This window comes from Acanthaster planci, linkage group LG07, assembly GCF_054643075.1.
Source record: "Acanthaster planci isolate LZ-2023a linkage group LG07, COTS_SCS, whole genome shotgun sequence".
NCBI classification, from domain to species: domain Eukaryota; kingdom Metazoa; phylum Echinodermata; class Asteroidea; order Valvatida; family Acanthasteridae; genus Acanthaster; species Acanthaster planci.
In genome coordinates, this window is record NC_141783.1 from 20266698 (window position 1) to 20288065 (window position 21368).

Below are 21368 nucleotides of genomic sequence, written 5' to 3' on the forward strand. Positions count from 1 at the left end.
TTTTTAACGATTAGAAGGACCTTTGATGTCCAACAATTACAATATGCAATCTCCAATTAAATTGTTAAACTTTTATAAACTGTTTTATATGAAATATCTGGAGGGAATTCTCACGGTAGCATTTCACATGGTGCTACCGCAAACGTACCACTTAACTTGCTACCTTCTCCCACGAAAAACTCCAAATCTCAATCATTTTTAGTAATTTTTAGTAACATTATTACTTGGGCTAACGCACCCTGCAGCCCATAGGAAAAAAATCTGCCTACACTGCATCATTATTTTTTGTTAGAGTATGAGTTGAAGTATTTTCCGGGAGCTGGGTAGAGGGGCTGAGCCGCTGAAACTTCTGTCCCCTCCCCAGGGTACATGGGCTTGCCATCGGCATGTTTTACTTTCGTCCCCGATAATATCAACCCCCTCATTTTCCCGAAGGCTAGATCCGCCCCTACTATGCGACCAACGTCTCTGTCGATCGATGACAGTATCTGCTGTTCAACTGCTTCCCTACACACCCTGTTACGTATCCATCCATAAATACCCCCGTTTAAGTTAGCCATTTCACTGCATTTGGACTTTTAAAAAGGATGGCCCATCTTCCTCAGCCTGTCTCGCGTTTTCACAATATTCTCTGAGCCTTTTCTCGATTCCTCCATCCATTATATATATATAAATTCCACCCCCACCTCTTACTTTCTAATTTTCCCACCTTTTGTTCTCTTTTACTTAAAATTTTGATCTCTCACTTGAAAGAAACATATCGACTGGACCCTACCTCCAGCAAAAACACCAAATTTTATACTTAACTAGAATAGCTTCCTGCATCAGTAAAACACTGAACCGTTCCCTTGTGGCTTTTACGTCCTAAGACCACCTCCATGGTAAGACCTGCGCAATATAATAACGACTGCGCCAGGTTGTCGGATGGAAATAAAGGAAGTGCGCCCTCAAGCGCCAGGACTATTAATGACCGGTAAATACGAAAAAGTGACGAGGAAATCGGTGAGTTAACCCCTTTTAAAAAACACAAAAGGGCCACTATTTTGTCTCGTGACAGAAACGAGTTCAACTAATTTATTTGTCTCTTTACCCCTCCGAGCCATTTTGATAAATAGATATTAGGTCCTGGTCAGTTTTACGAAAAAAGTCATGAAAATGCCTCCGCACGAGCAAATGGAATCTCGTCGTATTTTCATCATGTTAGGCCTAGCCACATGTACACCACACAGACATAATCGCAATTTGCATAGACCACCAGATCCTATTAAAAACTACAGGAGTATTTTGTGATCTGCTAAACTAAACTCAAAACTATAGGAAAATTCACCCCTCAGCATAGGGACTTATATTTGTGCACACTGCACAGTTAAAGAATTCTAGCCCAAAAATTCCATGAACATGATGAAGCCGTTTTGAGATTGTGAAAAAACCCTGTAGGCTGTAGGGCCCTAACGTTGTTTACTCAATCTGGCCCATGATGTAGATTCAAAACGATGCGTTTCCAAAATTCGAAAACAAGATATAGCAGTGCTGAAGAGAAAAAAAGTGAACGTATTTTGGGAGCACATGTAAACAAATGCTGGCAATGTAACTAGTGCGCAAGACTGACGGTTATATGTCTGTGATGTACACGTAGGCTATGCATAATGCACATGTTTTAAGTTGTCTGGTTCATTCTATGTTGTTGTAGACAATCGTGCCATGTCATGCATGTAGGCCTATTGGTCTGCACTGCACATTGACACCAGCGGTATACAGCAAGGTTTTCATAATTTATTTTTGTATAAATGTTGATGTTTAATTGTACCATTGTGACCTTCATATTCATCAGTTTACAAAAACACAGGCAGTGCAGATTGAAGATGACTTCAACCTTTCGCTTCCCGATTCTTCCTATTGATGAGTTAATAAATTGGTTAAGAGTGGAGTTACAGCTTGATGACCTCAACATCACCGAAGAGGACTTCAAGAACCCGCAGGTAGGGAAAAAAAAACCTATGCAGTAGTCATGGGAGTTCAGTGCATTGAGGAAACATTGGAAGTCATTGGAGTTTGCTTGCTTTGTGTATGGGCCACTCTCTAAGTGCTGGTTCCCTCTGTAGTCTGTACATGCAGTAGGCCTAAATGTTCATGACAAAAATGGGATAGAGTTCCATATATGGACAACACTAATTTTCCTTTAAAATGTTACAACAGCCATCAGAAAGTGGTAACATGTCCTAAAAAGTGAAATTTAGCCACAAAAATTCCTACTTAGAAAACGCTAGGTTTTCTCAGACAAGTCTCATAGGTTTCTTCACAGGGCCTCACAGACACTCTTTCCAAAAATGATGCTACACCACTCTGGACTAGTTTCAAGCATACAATCATGACAATACTATTTGACATGCCTGATAAGATTTTGAAGCATTCATTAACTTGATGTCCACATTGAAAGTAGGCTGCAAAAAATGTGCAGTTGATTTATTGTACATGGTAGACTAATCTGTTTTGTGGTGACAGATGTACATGTAAGTGCCATCTTGTCCACAGGACAGAAAGAACGCAGGTTTCTAGACCCAAGCGCATATTTGAATGAATGCATGATGACTCAGAAGTTTTTTGATTGACATGCGTACTCAGCCGCGCGTGTTCGTTTTGCACCATGAAACAAGATACCATGAAACTGCCTATGTTTGAACTATTGTACAAGTAAATAGATTACCCACAGGCCATCCAGGCACATAGTCATACACTAGTGACCTCATTGCCAGTCCATATACTATATGTATAATATCACAATGTGATATACACAAACATTAAGGTATTCATGCGTTCTGATTGATGGGTCATGTGATTGTGCATGGGCCAATGGAAATAAAGTATTCAAGACAGAGGTATAACAACTATTGTTTGCATGTTTTGCCGTTCTCGTCAAATTGCTTTGTCTTTTTTTTAATTTTACTTTGTTTTGTTTCAATGTCATTGTTTGGTTAGTTGTTGAGTGTTTTATATTTGTGTATGTACATATAACAAAGTTAGTTTAAGTTATGGCAAGCCTATTCATTAGGAGAGCCCCTAGAGAGAAACTTGTTTCTTGTGGGCGATTCTTTGGAAGCTATTTGGTTTTCCTTGTATTTCTATGCCATCTTCCAGGATGTTGATATTTGTCTCAGATGTTTTTACTATTTTTCAAATTTTCATATTTGTTGTTATGATTCCTGAGAAATAAAGTAATTTTAATTGTAAGTGTAAATTGAAGTAAGTGTTTCAAGCGGATGACTTCAATCCTTTTTCTCAGCCGCATCGTGTGCAAATGATCTACCGCATGATCCTGGAGACGGTGATGGGAATTCGACAGGAGAAAATCATCCAGCCTCACTTTGAGGCGGTGCAACAGCTTTCATACCCGGAATTCTTTGAGGAGAATATCTCACTAGTCAACTTAGCCATGGGCATGTAAGCACAGGATATTTTTCTAGTTGATTTTAAGTCCCTGTCCACACCTAACAGTCAATTCGTACCAGTTAATTTTAAATTCAGAAATTTGTCATTTCGACACATCAGATTGGAAGAAACAGTTTTAATGATTTGAATATATAAACAATTTTTAGCTCTAAAGGTCAGTTTGCCTTTGAAATATTCCTCCTGGTAAAATCAAAGCCCTGCTTCATTTTTCTCATTTGCAATTGCATAAGTGTTGCAGTTTCTCCAAGTGGGTAGAGAAATGAAGGAGACCAGTTAAATTTCATTGGTCTTAAGTGAGTGTCAGTTGGACAGACCGTGGGAATTCAGTTTTGTATTTCTCTCTTTTGAGGGGGGTGGGCTAGAGGTTTAAGGTTCCTGATTCTTGATAAGAAAATCTTTGGTTCCAATGCAGCCATTGGTTGGAGATTGTAGCCTTGGGCAGGCCACTTCACCCCCAACTTGCCCCTCTATACCCAGGGGTAGTAATGGGTGTTAGCATGAGCTGGGGAGCAGTGTGCCACCGTCTGGCATCCCATCCACAGGGGAATAGATATATGTTCTCATTTTCCATGTCAAGGAATAATCTCAGCCCAAGCCTGGATTGGCATTGTTTTGTCTCTGTACACCATGCAGGTGAATTTCTGGCAAGCACAGCCAAGTTGCGGTAACGGTAGAGGGCGCCAATCCATAAGAGACAAACTGTTCCCGAAATCCAGAACATTTCGTCAGCACACACTCTCATGTGCTATGGTGTACAAAGTCAAAATGATGCAAATCCAGTTGTGGGCCAAGGCTAGCCAAGGAAAGCAGAGATAAACACTGGCCTGATGGGTCATAAAGGCTCGTGGCAGATTTACTAAGTAAGTTCTGTTGTTGATTCTGTTCTTCTTATCCTCATAGGACACGCTTCATGGCGGCCTGCGATGTGAATGACTTTAAGCTGAAGGACCTCAGTAGCCCAAGTGAGTTTCACTTAAAGCAGTTCCTTAAAATTTGTCATTATTCCAAACATTATTGGAGTCCAAATAATCACAAATCCTTTTAGATTTCATGCATAGATGATTTCATGAGACGAGTCACAAGTAACAGTATGAATAATGACAAAGGTATGTTATTTGTCAAAGTTCATTTGCATAGCGCGTGGCGTTGTGACTTGTGACTGGATGACTTCACATGGACTTGTAGAGACGTAACTGACTTGGCACTGATTTGGGCCTGCACTCTATTCAATTTTTAAAATTCTACATGTAGTAATTTTAGATTAGTCCTTTTCTTCTTTTTTTTCAAATATCCATTAATTTGTTGGCAGTATCTGAATCCTAGGGCTGGAACTCTTCCCACCAAACAAGTTTTCAAGCTGTGTATTCAGCAAGATGAGCTCTTCAGCTGTTTTTTTATTTTGAATTTGTTGTCTATGGAGAGATGTTTAAAAATAATTTGAATGAAGTCCTTTTTCTATAATCTGTTTTGTACCCAGAGCCAAAACGAACTGTGCGCATGATCAGTGCCATCATCAACTTTTGCCGCTTCAAGATAGCACGCATGGAGACATACGAGAGAATCCAAGCTGACGTGGTACGTTGGTGGTCGCCACAAGGGGTGTTGCACAAAACATGGAGGACAGTTTTAGAAACCATAGAAGTTTTAAATCATAGAATTATCTGTGAGCAAGTTCTGGTTTTTCACCTTTGGCCAATGTTATTGAGATGCTAAAGAGCATTTTGTTGAGTGCAGAAAATTGGCAAAGAAACAGATTACTGATTTTATTTTTAACTTGGTTGGGGGAAGTGTCAAATTTATAATGGGTTTTATCCTAACACTGACATCAGTGTGGTCCAATAGTTGTGAAAATATCTCAAGCATAAAGTCAAAACGGTGAATACAAACGTCGGTGTAATGGTAAAGTGTTGAATGAAAAAGTAACTGGTTACCAGTCAAAATGTCATGCAGTGTGGAATGCTTGTAACTGGTTCCCGGCACATGATTTGTTTAAAGCTACATTGATTGAAGCCTCTCGTTGATCATTTACAGGACAGTGTGAAGGAGCAACATAACCATTATTTGCGACGAATTGATGAACTTAAGACTCAGATAAACACCATCAAGGCAAACCGGGCTGAGAAAGAGGTCCTCATCAAAGAGGTATTGGCCATTCAGAAAAATAAATAAATACAGAGTCTGCAATCGCCGACCAAGTGGGCCAGTTCTCCAAACTTGCACATAACCCTAGCCTGCAGTAATCTAGATGCTGCTTAAGAACTTTGACAAATAACCAAATACCTAAATAAAAGTGGTAATAAGCTTTGTTTGGTATCTGAGACTTTCTTTGCAAATTCCAAAAACAATCCTTTGCAAATTAAAGCACAGCTTTTCATAGCCCTAACCTCCTAGGGTGTATGTAAAAACCATATCAAAATTCGAGGATTTGGGACTGTTACGGTTAGCCCCAATCCTCAGTTATTGGAAGCATTCATTAATGTCATCCATTCATTTACCGGATCATTTATTTGAGGTATTTTGTGGATAAGTGGTGGCAAGATGTCTTTTGTCCTTTAATGCATACTCACTGTATGTGAAAAATGAAAAACCACAAAGTGAAAAACCACAAAGGCCTAAAACATAAATGGTTTCCATTCCACTGTTGGGCATCTACATCGACTTTTTGTTACATTGTGTTACTGAAAAAAGCACAGCATTTCATGTGGGTCAGGAAAGGAATCTTTTTGTGGCTTTACCCAAACCCTGATTCGGTTTATTTGAATTTTAACATTGACCCTTTTTTTGATATGATGTAGATGTCAGCCAAGGTTGATGAGCTAGGAAGCACAATGAATGGTTACAAGCAGGAGCAGGCATCACTGCAGCAGGGTATCCACCAAGTCAAGACTGGCTGCTCCGAAAAAGCAGCTAAACTGGTGAGATCCATGGATTACTCAGACAGTTCATTAGCACTGTAAAAGAATGGGGTGCTAAAATTGCTTGGACTAAAAATGGTGCAGCAGAATCAATTTTCAGCTGTTGTGTGTGGACTCTTTGTGCACTGCAGTACGGTAGTCAGTATGATTTTCATTAATACTATTTAGGTCTTTTCTGCTCAAAAAATCCAAGCATGAATGCGTTTCTGTTCCTTTTTTTTTCCTGTCTTGAGATTATGGTAATTTATTTGAATCACTGTCCAAAAAGTTTTCAAACCTCCCTGTGATACCTAGCTCCCAGGCGCGTAGCATTGCATGTCACATTAGCAACCAGTGATGCAACTTTCCGATAGATAGGCCAATTTCAATGCTTTGACTGTCCCCAAATCATGCACTTTTTGTCTCAGGCTATGGAATGTTACTCTCGTGGACCTACGTAAAAACTAAGCTTCTGCTGCAAAACAGCCTCTTCTGACAGGGTTCAGCTAACTATCAAGTTAAAGAGTTAACTTAATACAACTGGCCTCTTGACTCAACATACATGGGTGATGGTGGCATATGTGAATTGAACAGCCAGGTACCTGGCTATTTCTGAAATCCTGGCCTTGCCTCAAAGCTGCAGCCACAGTGACACTCAGTGAACAGAAGACTTTCTCTTCTGCAGGAGCAACTGAAGGTCAACACCCTCAAGGCCCGTGAGGCTTGCGACAAGCTCCGCCCCCAGATCATCCAGTCACCGGAGCGTATCAAGACGGACATGGCGCGCATGCACAACGCCATCACCGCAGGCAAGAAGGCCACGGAAGAGAAAGGTCAGAGGTTACAGGAACTGAGCAGTCAGAAGGAGAACATGTTGAAGTGGTGTGAGGCGGCTGAGACAGGGGTCAAGCTACTGACAGCCATCAACGCTGAACTGGACAAACAAAAGTAGGAAGATTTCACATTCTTGAGACTCAGGCTGAGTTCCACTGAAACAGTTTGATTTTAAAGGGTCCATGCAGTGTAATTTTTATAATGTAATCATGTTTGGAGACTATAGCACAGGGTCCATTCATGTACAGTGTGATTTTTATTATGCACTAATGAGTTCATCTTAGCGTCCCATTTAAGCGTATTTTCAAATTTTATTTGACAATTTAAGGGCATTTTCGTGCCGTGTTTATTTTTATGATTATGTTAATTTGCGTATCTACGTGCAAAAGTGTGATGTCATCTTGGGAAAAAACCATAATGTTGCAGCTATGTATGTGGATACTTGGCTGTCTTCCATTTAAAGTCTTTTTTTGTGTGATCCGTCAGTGTTTCAGTGCATGAAAAGTAGGCTTGAACAAAAACTCCCCAACATAAACAAAGTCTTCCTGAGATGATATCACTCCAACAGCACCATCAGTTGACATGAAACATCTGAAATTTTAAAAACAGGTGCATTTTTCAATTAGGGTAATTAAAAAGGATGGCAAATAATTGTCGTACGTTTAAGACAGGTAGAAAGTTACACAAATGTGTATTTTAAAAAAGTTCATTGTTAACTTTCACAGAATTCTATTTTTGTAGTTACATGCACTTTAGGATACCCTAATGGAAACTGCATTCCCTGAACTGAAACTGTACCCTTCCCCTTTACAGCACAGTACACAAGGACTGTCTACACGTATAGACAGTAGCCAAAATGGACGGCATTATTTTATTGTCCACCCTCACAAACCTACAGCTTGCAGAGCTGTTCTGGGCATGTAACCACAAGCTTGCTGTCGGTAACAGTGTCTACACCTTAGCTCTAGACACAAGATTCCAAAACTGCCTTACTACTGCAAACATCTGACTTTCATTCCAAGCTGACCTGAGGGTTTTTCCCTCATAAAGTCTAGCACAGGGGTTGTTACATAGATCAGTATACTTTGACTTTGTCGGGCTCTTAATACACGTGGCTAACAAGACATGATTGTTTAAATTCAACACTCTGCTTTGGGCATTTTGTTGTGCAAAAATGCAGCAGAACCTGAATGATTGAAACCTAGTACTTTGGGCAAGAAATCCTTAAATCAGAAATAAAAACTAAGAAATCTCAGCTGTTTTGCTACTAGGGATGCCAAGGGTGAAGTAGAGAAGGTCAGGGATCACATCCTGGGTCAGAAGGATGCTTTACGAGACCTCACTGCTAAGGAGGCTCAGCTGAACAGACAGCTAGAGACCAAGCAAGACAAGCTGGCCAAGGTACAGCTACAACACCAACGTAGCAAGGAGGACATCAGGGAAGCCATCACCACCATGGAAAGGTAACACTACCGATCCTTACAGTGCTTCTACATTGTTGGTCAAACTCAACCCCAAGGGAAAACTGAACAGTAAATCACACTGGTTCAGAGCTCCACTCGCTCCAAGAAGGGATTACTAGGGTTACAGCAAAATGTGACCCATGGCTATGACCTTAATCCTAACCTTCAATGATATTCATAAAGATTGGAGAGGGATTTGAACCTACTCCCTCCAAAATGTGACCCATGGCTATGACCTTAATCCTAACCTTCAAATGATATTCATAAAGATTCACTTCTATGAATATCAGAGAGAGCGAAAAATGTGCCCGGAGAGGGATTTGAACCTACTCCCTCCAAAATGTGACCCATGGCTATGACCTTAATCCTAACCTTCAATGATATTCATAAAGATTGGAGAGGGATTTGAACCTACTCCCTCCAAAATGTGACCCATGGCTATGACCTTAATCCTAACCTTCAATGATATTCATAAAGATTCACTTCTATGAGAATCAGAGAGAGCAAAAAATGTGCCCGGAGAGGGATTTGAACCTACTCCCTCCAAAATGTGAGCTTAGTGTTAGCTGTCTGCCAATTTGTCTTTGCTGTCGGAAGCCTTGAAAACTGTGCTTATATGAAGGACATTTAACCCCTTAACCCTGGGATTCTTTTGACTGCGACTGCTGGGCTGCCATATGCATATGCAAAGCAGTGTTCAGCAGCAGGCCCACATTGAAACCGCAGGTGCATGATGAATAGAAAATATGTGTGGTATGCACTAATCCTCACACAAAGCCGCGGCTGTCAACGGTTCCTGGAGTGAAGGGGTTCCTAAGTCTAATGCTTTAAATGCTCCCATGCGCATAATTTGCCGAGACGGTACGTCACAACTGGTTAGTGTTCTTTATTTAATGAATAAAATTAAAGTTTGTGTGTTTTCACATGAACCCTTTCCTTCATGCAGTAACCTTGCAAGTTGTTCACAGAAGCAACAGAAGAAAATGGACCATATTGCTGCCATCGAAGAGAAGAAAGCCCAAGTCCGACAACAGGTAAATTATTCCGATTCTAGTTGCATTTCAGTTCCTCACCGTGTCGCATTTCAGTTCCTCACCGTGTCGCATTTCAGTTCCTCACCATGTCGCATTTCAGTTCCTCACCATGTCGCATTTCAGTTCCTCACCATGTCGCATTTCAGTTCCTCACCGTGTCGCATTTCAGTTCCTCACCATGTCGCATTTCAGTTCCTCACCGTGTCGCATTTCAGTTCCTCACCATGTCGCATTTCAGTTCCTCACCGTGTCGCATTTCAGTTCCTCACCGTGTCGCATTTCAGTTCCTCACCGTGTCGCATTTCAGTTCCTCACCGTGTCGCATTTCAGTTCCTCACCGTGTCGCATTTACGGCTATTTCTTTACTGATGGAAGTGTCAAAGTTGGACGCAGCTAAGCATATTCAGCAGGAAACCCGGCAATTTGAACCAATTTTGTCCTTTTTTTTATTTACCTGTAGATTTTCCTTCAAACTGCTAGTAACAAGCTTGACATATTTTGAATTGAAAGTTTGGTTCTTAGCACCACATCATTCAAGGAATAGCAAGGACATGTTGGTCCATGCATTTCACCATCAAAATTTGCAAGAGCCCTGGCTGTTATTTTGTTCACTGAAACACGTATCACTGAATGGATATTTCAAATTTTGGTAAAATTTGGCAAAAGATTTCCAGAAGTTTTAAACAGGGAATGCTACAGTCTTCTAATACTCCCCTAGAGTGACTGATGTAAGCCCCTCCCATAAGAATCACAATGGCAGTATGGAATAAGAAATCAGCATTGAGTACATACATGTATCTAATCTTTTTGTCAACAACCAACAGTTTGCTGAAGCCAAGAGTGGTCATGCAGACAAGATGAACACTGCCAGAGGGAGTTACTCAACATTGCTGCACAGTGTAAGTATGGTCATAACTCCATGTTCCAATCGACTGGCTGTGGCTAGGGTTATCACACATATCTATGGGAAATGACTGCAGCATATCACCACTGGCTTCCTTAGGGACACATGTTAATTTGCAGCCATAGCCATATGTGTGTAGTTATCAGACAAGGCCTTATCTGCTCCAAGAAGCCTTAACCATTGACCTATGCCCTTGGTGAGTTAGAATATTCACTATATCAACTCACTCACTGGATTGGCACAGTGACCTCATACTTTTCCTGTGCTAGGGATTGCTAGGGCATCAAGTAAAATTCCATTTACATGTATTTTTTCCACGTTCAGATTGACAGCTACCACAAGGACTTGGCAGAAACATTTGAGGCGGCAAATCCCATCAAGATACTCAGCAGCCACTAGGTATCCAAATCTAATGTACAGAAGGCTCGTTTATGACTTAGTACTGTAGCATCAAAAAGAGTTCTCAGTTTTCATGTGCAAAAAAGATCAAAATTAAAAACTGGTAAAACTGTGATGGATATTGAAAGCCTATGTTTGATAACAGACAGCATCATAAATCAATGATCCCATAATCAGATGCCTTTATCTGGCAAGTTGGCACATGAAGAAAACAATTGTTGCGGTATAAACTAAGTGCCATACATATTCATGTATTCATAATGAGCTAGCTCGGTATTCCAAGAGTGCATTCCCAAACTGAGGTGCATCCGAGGCCAATCATTGAACAGCAGCAAACGCACTCAGTAGTCTGTCTTATTAGTGCTGGCATCTAACTGGCTTATTCTGTGGTACTAGACATGTACATTCTTGTCAGTAAGAAACCAAACTATTTATACCATGGTTACCCATTGACTCAAATGCATGAACATTAAATTTATTTCTATATGTGGCTTTGCATGAGGTAACGTTTTATATCCATGTCAAATACACATCGATACTAAAATGAGGAAAGAAGGTACATTTATCCTGATGCCATTTGTGTTTATCTTTTTTTTTCCCCAAATAGATGTGGCTTTTTTCCTGCTTTCTTTATTTCCAAATCCTTCTACAGTGTTTTCTTTTTAGTATCCTGTCCCGTGATATTTCTTCAATTCAGCTAATATCCACAAGCCTTGGAGTGTTGCAGACTGTTAGGCCCAGGTTGCAGTGAGAAGTATCATACAATTACATGTATTGTGCGTACAATTTTCAAGAGTCAGTCTCTGCCACGTTGGGCTGTGTTTGAAGAGGCCATCTGGAGATCTAACCGGTCACTTGTTTTTTTTTCTGCCCAAATTACCACCATTGGCAAGTGATTAAAGTGGAATGAAGGATTCTACAGTTTTGCCTTTGCATACTTTTGAACCTACCCAAATCAATCGATTGTCATTTCTGCAGTTATCTCTGAATCAGTCTCAGATTCGGTCATATCAGGATGCAGCTCATCGAATGAAATGACTAATTACTTGTGCCCAGAGCTGGAAATTGGTAATGACACATGACGATTGCCTTGTATACAGAGTGAAGAATAAGTGGTCCAAAACTGCTACGAATCACTTAAGTGGGCCTCAGCAAATTTTGTGGAAATGGTGTCAATTTACATGTAGGGAGCTAGCAAAAGAAGAAACAGCAGAAAAGAAGGAATATAATGTATCCATAGTTTCTTCCTCTCGATGTAAAGTAGTGATGGTCATTCACATGTACTGGACATGTTTGTTTTGTAAATAAAAACTAGTATTTAGAAAGCTGTTTGAAATGTAAGGTGTTAAAATCATAAAAATTTTGTCATTTAATAGTCTGTGTTTTCCTTTTTGTAGACAGTCTGGAGTGAGCACTGAAAACTGCTGAATCAGTTATAAATTCAAATATCAAATACTTTATCCCCAAAATGCCGAAACTGAGGAAGTACGCTAACATTTGGCCTTTATTGTAGGAAGATAAACATTGCACATGATCCACATAAAGCAAGTGCTTTTTTGCTCACCCTTGATGCTGTCGGGTACGCAAACAGTCCATTTCATGCAGTATGGTTTCACTTGACTTGTTTCTATAATTGGACGAAATGGAGGGACCTAACTGAATGACCAATGGTGACCTTTGCTATTCACACATCACGATCTAAAGCTTCACTTGGTTTGATGTCTCCACACAGCTCTCATCGCTATACCAAGTCTCTTCCCACTGAATCCAGTAATTGGAGTCACTATCTTTGCAGATGAACAGGAAGGAGTTGGGCATTTCCTCTCTACTGAAGCAGCAGGATCTAACGGTACCCCTGGCTGTTTCTGTGCTGACCAGCAACTCTCTTGCTTGACCGGTGTGGTTATAAAGGATTGTGATTTCTCAGCCAGCACCACGGATTCCCACTTGAAATAGCCGCACCCCTTCCCAGCATTGGTGACATCTCGCAGTCCTGCTTCGCTGCTCTTGCGCCTAGAAGTGCAGGAGTAGAAAGCTCGGTTCATGTTTGGTCCAGGTGACTGGACAGTGCACCTTTTTGCCCTCCGCCCACACTGGCACATGGGAGGGGTGATTTTTCCACCAATGAGCGGTGGTGTTGAGAGCTTTTTGCTTGAATAAGTAGGTGTTCTGAACGTTGATGACCCAGGAGTGTGGTGAAATCCTGGTGCGTAGGGGGTTCTGAATCCATTCATTGGGGAAGGCTCCCTCGGTCGCCTATGCACAGGTGTATTCGATGGTGTTTTGAGGATGACTGGTGCTTGATAGTGGACTGACTTCCGAGACGATGGTCCGGGTAGATGGGATCTTGACAAGTTCTCCGACTGTGGGCTTGTTTTTGCCGAGTCTACCAACTTCAGATGGTTTCTGCTGTTTTGAACAGCACTGCCGGTATTTTCTGACGAACTAACAACCTCCTTTGAAATTTTATTCATGGCATCAGTTACAATCCTTTGCCGAAGTCCAGCATCACTTGATGTAACACTGGTTTCACTGCACACTTGTTTACGGCCACAGATTTTACTGTGGTTGTTTTGATTGTTTCCAATATCCAAGGTGCTCCTCAAAACTGAAGTCTGCTTTCCTCGGTCCAAACGTTTCTCGCTGACTTTGCTTACATTCTGAACTTGAGCTCCCAGACTTGTTTGTACAGAAGTAACTTCTATTGCCACATCTCTGCTAGATTTGGTGACGATTTCATCATCTCCTCGGTCATGTTTGACCGTGCTGGGTACAGAAGTCTCTAGTCTGATAATGCTGTGAACGTTTGCTGGCTGTGTGTCATCTTTCCAAATTCTGAAATGAATAGATGACGACTGAGGCTCGATTGTGTTGCTGAGATCGTTGTTGATACCCTGTGTGTGACTAATCAGTCTGTCCTCGGGCTCTGCATGCCTGTGTGTATTCAAACACAAACTGTCTGGCCTCTGCTTCTCTTTGTTTGCGCTTGGCTTCACTTGTATTTTTGTCGGTTGGTCTGATGGTTGGGTTGTCTGTTTTCGTTTCGGTGGCTGTGCCTATGGAAGAAGAAAGTGCAACTAATTGGCCTTGGCTGCCTTGACACAGATGGTGAGCAGCGTAGACAGACACACAAACAGTGTAACAGACAGACAACTCTGACAAGTTAAAACAGAGTAAAGTACCACAAACCAAAATACAGGTTTATCTGTAACATAAATCAGAAAATGAATTTATTAATTGAATTTATTGAACAGAAAATAAAAAGGCTACATTAAACTGTAAAAAACAGGAAAATGTTGCTTCTCAGATGATCACAAAACAACACATTACAGCACAATAACAATACAACAGGCGACAAACAGCATAATTATTCTCTGGATCAAAACAGGCAATTTTTATCCTTGATAATTTCACAATGGCTTTTACAATCAAGTTCCATATTGATAACAGTCTAATATGCAAAGTCTACACTTGCGGTATCAAAGTTAGTGAAGATCACTACAGAGTGTGATTGGACTAACAATTTCTTACATCATGAAAATGAACAATTATCCGTAAAATCCACAAGGATCTAAGTTTGTCAGATTGCTTGATGCTACGGTCTGCTTTGAATCGTCTGGTGACCTACCCCAGGCATGGTACGGGTAACTGACATGACGCATCCATCACACATCATGCGCCAGGCTAACTGGGCTGTGTTCCGAGCATCATCAATGCCTGACCAAAAGCAAAATTTGCAGACGAAACAGGTGAGAAATGGGGTAACACACGGTGGCAACGTACTCTCGCATGCATTGGCTAGTCACAACGTTCACTGATCAAAGAGGTATTGAATGCAGGCTTACCACCTAAAGCAGTCATGGTGCCTAATTCCGGAACAGCCTAGAGTTGGAAAGCTTCAATTATGTGCCATCATACTTTTATTTCTGGTAAAGAGTGACATTTTGGATCCAAATAAGATAGCTGACTTATGGTAGCTGCCTCTGAGAATCACTCATAACCGAGGCTTTTCGACCTTTCAGTTCATTTGCTGAGCATGTTATCCTTGAACTTAAGACAATTCCTGTACTTGACAGATCGGTGGGATGTGCCCCTGTTTTGTTTTAGTCCTGGAAAATATATCCCATCAATCTGTTGGGAAGTTGAGAAATGTGGATGGCTATGTTTCTGGTTACCTGAGTGCTGTCTGCCATGGAACTCTATGCCAACGTCCTGTAGGGCACCGTGCAATCCATTAGGTTTGCGCTTGTAGAAATTCTGGCAAAAAGATTGGAACAAAGTGAACATAACCACGTTAGAACATCACATTACCAACAAAGATTTTCTTTTTTCTAAGACTTAAGGAATAATCCATTTTCCATTCAGTTTCACAAGCAAACAACGATACAAAACACACGCAGGGGCAAAGGTTAACAGCCTGTGTACATTTCTCATAACCTGCCGAAAAATAATGACTGGTAATCGTCATTGTCTTTGCTCAGGACAGGGGTCAGAGGTTAAGAATATTTTGTATGGCCAAGAAAATGATCAATAAAAATGGATAATCCCTGTGAACTGATCACACAACATCTAACAGTCTAACATACAAGCATTATGACTTTCTATTCGTGACATGTTGCAGTTCTCTAAAGATTTGTAAACAGAGAGAGAGTCCAAGCACAGCAACGCAGCTAATGTCCTCAGTAGTTTGTCCATGAAGGTGACACATACCTTGTAGGTTGCCCGGAGATCGATCCAGCTATTAAGAGCTGGGGGCTTGAGGAGCTGTTTGCGACGACATTCATAATGAAGACAAACACTCAAATCCCAATCTGAATCAGTGGAGAAAAGGGTGGACGTTCAAATGAGGAAAGCCAGCATCAAAAATGAGACGCATATATGAAACAAGTCTGAGAAAGTCAAAGATTTATGTTTGCTATGAAGCAAGTCTTGCAATCAAAATATCTTGTCTAACACTTGCTGAAAACCAAATGACACTGGCTGTATTACATACATGCCCAATGGCATCTGAATCATCAAACTTGATTTCTACACCTTTGATTTTGATTTGCTGACATGAGGTGATCAGAGCTTCTGCTCTACAATTGAAGACAGAGAAAAAAGTTCACTTTGCAGAATTTTTTGTATTTTTCTTATTTAAAGGCTTTTAATCTGACAGATATGTTTTTACATCCATTAATTGTAACAAATTGGGTCAAACATACATACTTGTGACTATATAAAATATTCCTTTCTTAACAAGTTAGGATCTAATAAAAACTTCTCAAACATGGATGCTTTTTACAATATCAACTTCAGATTTATAGTGATACATGTATGACTAAATTTGATTAACCCTAACCCTCCTCAATCCTCCAACAGGTGAAGGATTGAGGAGGGTTAGGGTTAATGAACAGTCCAACTACAATAGAAGTGCTATTATATCTAATGCTTGAAATCCAGATACAATGCTGAAGAGGAGCCGGCAAGAAATGTAAGTGTGACCTACCTGACCAGGTGACGAATGTGCAAAGTTTCTTGCCATCGTCTCCTGTGTTATAAGCAATGTTCTTCTCACTTTCTTGCTTTGTCAACCACCGAGAGAACTTGCTGAGGCACACCCTTAGTGGGACTCCTGACTCAACTTGATCCTACAAAGGACGAAAAAGGAGACACATGCTGGATGTACATGTACTAGATGTGTACGCAAATATGACCAACAAGACCTAAGGCCAGGGGCGGAGCCAGGGGGTGCATGGGGGCACACACCCTCCCTTTTATCACCAAAAAAATGAATAAATAAAGAAGAAAAACGGAGAGAGAAGAAAAAAGAAGGATTCATACTGCCTGAAACTGCACCACAGGGTGCCAAAACTTCCTATAGTGGGCCCTGAACCCCACGCTGTAAGGGCTTCACGCTGGCACTCATGGGTATTTATACCATTGCTGCTTCAGCTCATGCCGCCCCTTGGAAAAAAATGGATCTGCCCCTGAAGGCTGCATCCAAATCTAGTGACTAGAGCTGAGTCTAGGTCTTCATCCACTTGTAAATGCATGGATGCTTGCCGACAAAAGACTTCACCTTAGTTCCAGAAGCCGGTTTCTGACATGGCCCAAGAGAGGACCCATTGAGCCTGCACACTAGTTTATGAATGCAAATAACGGAAATGTTTTGAACTGAATGTGCACAAATCCGATAACACAGAAATTCTGTTTCACAAGAGTGCGCACCAATACAAGGTTACAACTTGCATGCCTGTCACTTACTTCCATGCATGATTGCCCACATGCTCGTGTGCTCACATCACTTGTCTGCTTAGTTGTATATTAAATTTTCCATGTCCCACAGATCACAGGTCTAATTTTGCCAATAAACAACATTGATAGTCGGCACTCTTTGTCTTAGACAGGAAAACTCTGTTCTTTGATACAAGTTCCAACAGGACAGGCTTAAGCCCCAGAAACAGTAAAATGACATTTGAAAATTGCCAAGCATGAAGCTCAGTCATTGCCAAGCGTGAATCTCAGTCATTGCCAAGCATGAAGCTCAGTCATTGCCAAGCATGAAGCTCAGTCATTGCCAAGCGTGAATCTCAGTCATTGCCAAGCGTGAATCTCAGTCATTGCCAAGCATGAAGCTCAGTCATTGCCAAGCGTGAAGCTCAGTCATTGCCAAGCGTGAATCTCAGTCATTGCCAAGCGTGAATCTTAGTCATTGCCAAGCGTGAAGCTCAGTCATTGCCAAGCGTGAATCTCAGTCATTGCCAAGTGTGAAGCTCAGTCATTGGCTATGAGTTTGCTTTGTTCCTCTAAAATGCTTACCTGAGTAATTCCAGTCAGCTCAGTACAGAATGCACTGAGCTGTGGGTTCTCTTCAGGGAGCACATAGGTGTGGAACTCAGACTCAATGGAGCCAGTAGAAGTATTAAGTAGAACAGCAGGGAACTCAACTGTCAAAAGGTGACATAAACGGTCAAAATAAAAAAAATTATAGCAAAAGGACTGAGAGCCTGGATTCCGAATTCTACAAGTCAACATTGATGTTGCTGCCATGGTTACCACTTTTACAGCTACACCGGCAGTGTTCTTTTGTTCTGCCGTTGTAGCTGTAGTTGCTACTGCTGTTACTGAAGTTATCTGTGCCATTACCGCTGCTGTTATTGTCTTGTTGAATGCGAGTGATTCATGATACAGTGCACCAACAAGAGGTTACCACAGAGACGCCATTTTTCCAGTTCAGATTGGCAAACAAATATGGCTAATGACTAGCTGTGATTTGCACATGGGCAAATGTCAGTGAACCAGTGTTTGATTTATCAGGGCAATCCATGTCTCACAACAACAACAACAACAACAATCTTAATTAATTCAACAAAACCTACAAATTAAAACAACAAAAATACAAATCCTATACTCGGACAAAACAAACAGAAATTCAAGTTTGCCAGGTGATCCTACCCTAACATACCCCCTGCAAACAAACTTTGGACCCATGATCTAACCAGAACTCCCCCCAAAGTCTTTGCTGTTCTTGCATTTATTGTATGTCTGGCAGAGCTGCAACTGCTCTGTGACTATTACAGCTGTCGTTTTCTTCTACATTTGTGGCTTTTATTGGCTGCCACCGCTGTCAATGTTTCCGCTGTATAAGCTGATGTTGCTGTTATTTATTACCTGCCTATTTATGAATTAGAATGAAATCAGGCAATGACATCACAACAAATACTGTGTCACTGTACTCACTGACTTCCTGGCCAACATTTTTCTTGTCCTTCCAGCAAGTTGACTCAAAATCAATAACAATCAAGTAAAAGAAAATCTGGTCTGTGTGAAAAAAAAAAAAATGAACAAATTTTTCTTAAAATAAGACATTTGCTTTGATTTGCTGGGGAAGATTTTGATTTTATACGAAAGCCAGATGACCCTTGTGCAAAAATACATGTGTTGAAAGTGAGGAGTTTGCATTAAGTGAAATCAACAGTGCCATTATGTACTGTACGTGTAACAGATTGCAAGCACAAAGGTAAATCCAAATGTTTGGGTGGGTGAAGGTGTTTTGAGGGAGAATTATATTTTAGGACGGATTTCTGGAGTTTCTTCATGAAACTTTCCCTTTGATGGCCTTCCTCAGGGGTGAGGCTCAAAAACTGCCTTTCATTTCATAAATCAAACAGAAAAAAACGAACACTCTCACTTGGGGAATGTATGTCACACTTAGATCTGCTAATGCTAAGAGATTGAGTACAGAAAAAATTCTACATCATATGGTCTACATGTACAGTATAGTCACCCTTTATTTATCAAAATATTCACCAAAATTTGCGTAAGCCGAGGAAGAAGTTGAGTAATTCTCCTACGAACTTTGAGGTTTTCCTACTCTTTTGCTCACAACACAAACAGCCTCAGTAAGTAAGACTTTATGAACTAGGACTACAAAACAAACTAGACAATTTGATGCTTGAAACTCAAGACTAGGCTGACATTTATTTCACTTTTGGAATGTGAGAGAATTTGTGCCGGATGTTTGACACACTTCTTATATTTCAAATCTCTAAGAATCAGACTTTTGAGATTGTGAAGTCATGACAGTTGAATTAACTCACTCGTTTTCCCGACTCTCCTAACATCTCGAGATTGTTGGTTTAATGAGGTTGAATGTCGTCTCAGTAGGCCCAGCTGCCTGAAAATGTTGAATTAAGAATACATATACATGTATGTCAGCCAAGCATATTGGTATGGTAGTAGATATCTGCAGAAACTGTAAGGCACAACACACTGGGTTGTCAGTTGTGTTTAACATGTTTAAGACTAGCTCCATACTGTCTGTCATGACTGTGTACTTCCACAACCGTAAGGTTTATACAAACCCGCCTTCAAGATAGCTATGTACAAACTTGCAATTTACACATTTTGGCTGTTTTGATTGTGCCAATTTACTCAGCTATTTGTGCAACAAAATTTTATACATGCCTTCTTGGTGAAGTTAGATGTCTGAAGGGGAAGTTTATTCACCTTATATCCTCCTTCAAATGTTTTCCTGTTACCCACATATGAAAGTCACACTGTGACTGGCCCAATTTGCTTCCATTCTAATGACCAATCACAGCTCTGCTTTCTTTTTGATGTGGTCAGGAAAACAAGGAAAAGATAGGTGTAGGAGCTGTGTTGTGATTGGTCAAGCTGTCATGCAGCTGACAGTGATTGAGCAAAATGCTCAAGACTTTCACAATTTTAATGAGGATATAAGCAGATAAAGTGAATAAACCTCCCCATCAGCATGGTCAGACGTCTAACTTCACCATGCTCACCAAGAAGGCTAGGCATGGGTGAAATCGTGTTGCACAAATACTATTGAAATAGCTGTGATGGCAGAGTAAGTTGGCACAATCAAAACAGCCAAAATGAGTTTATGCGAGTTTGTACATAGCTATCTATAAACCTTACACTTTTACAGTTCTGGAACTTATGACTGTGACTCGTGAGTGTGATGAGTCACAGTTGAGTTTAGACAGTTGTCAACAGTTCGAAATTATATAAAGCTCACCTTGCAAGTTCTTTTGTGGATTTCATCGGGTTTCATTTCATTAACTCTGTACCTCTAGACCTCTTTTCGGCTTCCGACAATTAAATCTGCCTTTTGCAGAAACGTTGATGACACATTTTCGATCGCAAAGCTACAAAAGAATTCGAGACTGAAGAGTCAGTTTAAAAAACCCTCTGCATTTACAACCTCGTACTCAGCACATCCAGTTTTCAAGCTCACTATATTTGCTGCTATTCAACTGAGAAAGAGGTTACCCAGCTCAAGTCGGTGCCGTAACATATTGCTTTCAAGGCGTCAAAAATAACCACTGGTTTCAATACAAAAATTGAAGAGAAGGCGGGGTGCCAGACATATGTATTTACTGCGCACGTGGTTGCGAAAGTTTTACACATTGACAGATTGAGGCAATCGAGTTACCAGTTCGACGTAGTAGTTGCATGGTGTAAAATATGGGGAAAAGAAAGCGAGACAATGCGGACGAAAACGACGCTATTCGAGTGCAGAAGGTAATGATGATGTTACACCCCAACTAACGTTATACTGTCTCACAGACGATATGGTCCTAGACAGGTTCTTGGGACAGTCCTAGCCCAGGCATGCTCACCCTGACCGTACTAGTACGTTACGGAGGGAAGACAACGTCCAACCTGGGCTAGGACAGTCCCAACTAGGCCCATACTAGTCTGGGCCTGCCATGCCTGCATGGAGCGCCCTCACAGCACAGAAGACGTGTTTTGTTATTTAGATGACAATGAAGTAATGTAGTGTCTACTCAAGCATATCACATACTTAGGAACAAAGACCTGTCCTCCGTGAGGGCGCTCCACGACCCCCAGAAGTGTGGGGTCCTACATCCACCCCGCCCCCATG

General features: G+C 41.0%; 2 protein-coding genes across 5 annotated transcripts in view; both read left to right on the forward strand.

Moving 5' to 3' along the window:
• The first annotated feature begins 919 nt into the window (after positions 1 to 919).
• Positions 920 to 12311, forward strand: nuf2 (NUF2 component of NDC80 kinetochore complex). The gene is made up of 12 exons (XM_087139428.1): positions 920 to 1002; positions 1832 to 1979; positions 3281 to 3438; positions 4348 to 4409; positions 4925 to 5022; positions 5479 to 5589; positions 6243 to 6362; positions 7027 to 7289; positions 8447 to 8638; positions 9585 to 9672; positions 10497 to 10571; positions 10901 to 12311. Exons 2-12 carry the CDS (start codon positions 1863 to 1865, stop codon positions 10973 to 10975), a joined length of 1359 nt encoding a protein of 452 aa, XP_086995554.1. The 5' UTR covers positions 920 to 1002; positions 1832 to 1862; the 3' UTR covers positions 10976 to 12311.
• A 2273-nt stretch (positions 12312 to 14584) lies between these two features.
• The window catches only part of LOC110976077 (uncharacterized), a 30504-nt gene continuing 23720 nt past the window's right edge, over positions 14585 to 21368 (forward strand). For 2 of the 4 annotated variants that reach the window (XM_087139424.1, XM_087139425.1), the window contains exon 1: positions 14585 to 14724. In XM_087139424.1, the coding sequence (XP_086995550.1) occupies positions 14611 to 14724 (114 nt within the window). In that variant the 5' untranslated portion in view covers positions 14585 to 14610. Of the gene's footprint in view, positions 14725 to 20307; positions 20328 to 20836; positions 21005 to 21368 lie in introns of those variants that run through there. The other 2 variants (XM_087139427.1, XM_022229045.2) reach the window with 2 other exon arrangements.

What these genes read in the sequence shown, in the direction of transcription:
- nuf2 (XM_087139428.1), top strand. Translation starts at nt 1,863, where the DNA reads ATGACTTCAACCTTTCGCTTCCCGATTCTTCCTATTGATGAGTTAATA. An exon ending in GTCAACTTAGCCATGGGCAT is followed by an intron (nt 3,439 to 4,347) that starts GTAAGCACAGGA and finishes TTATCCTCATAG; the next exon opens with GACACGCTTCATGGCGGCCT. An exon ending in AAGCCCAAGTCCGACAACAG is followed by an intron (nt 9,673 to 10,496) that starts GTAAATTATTCC and finishes AACAACCAACAG; the next exon opens with TTTGCTGAAGCCAAGAGTGG.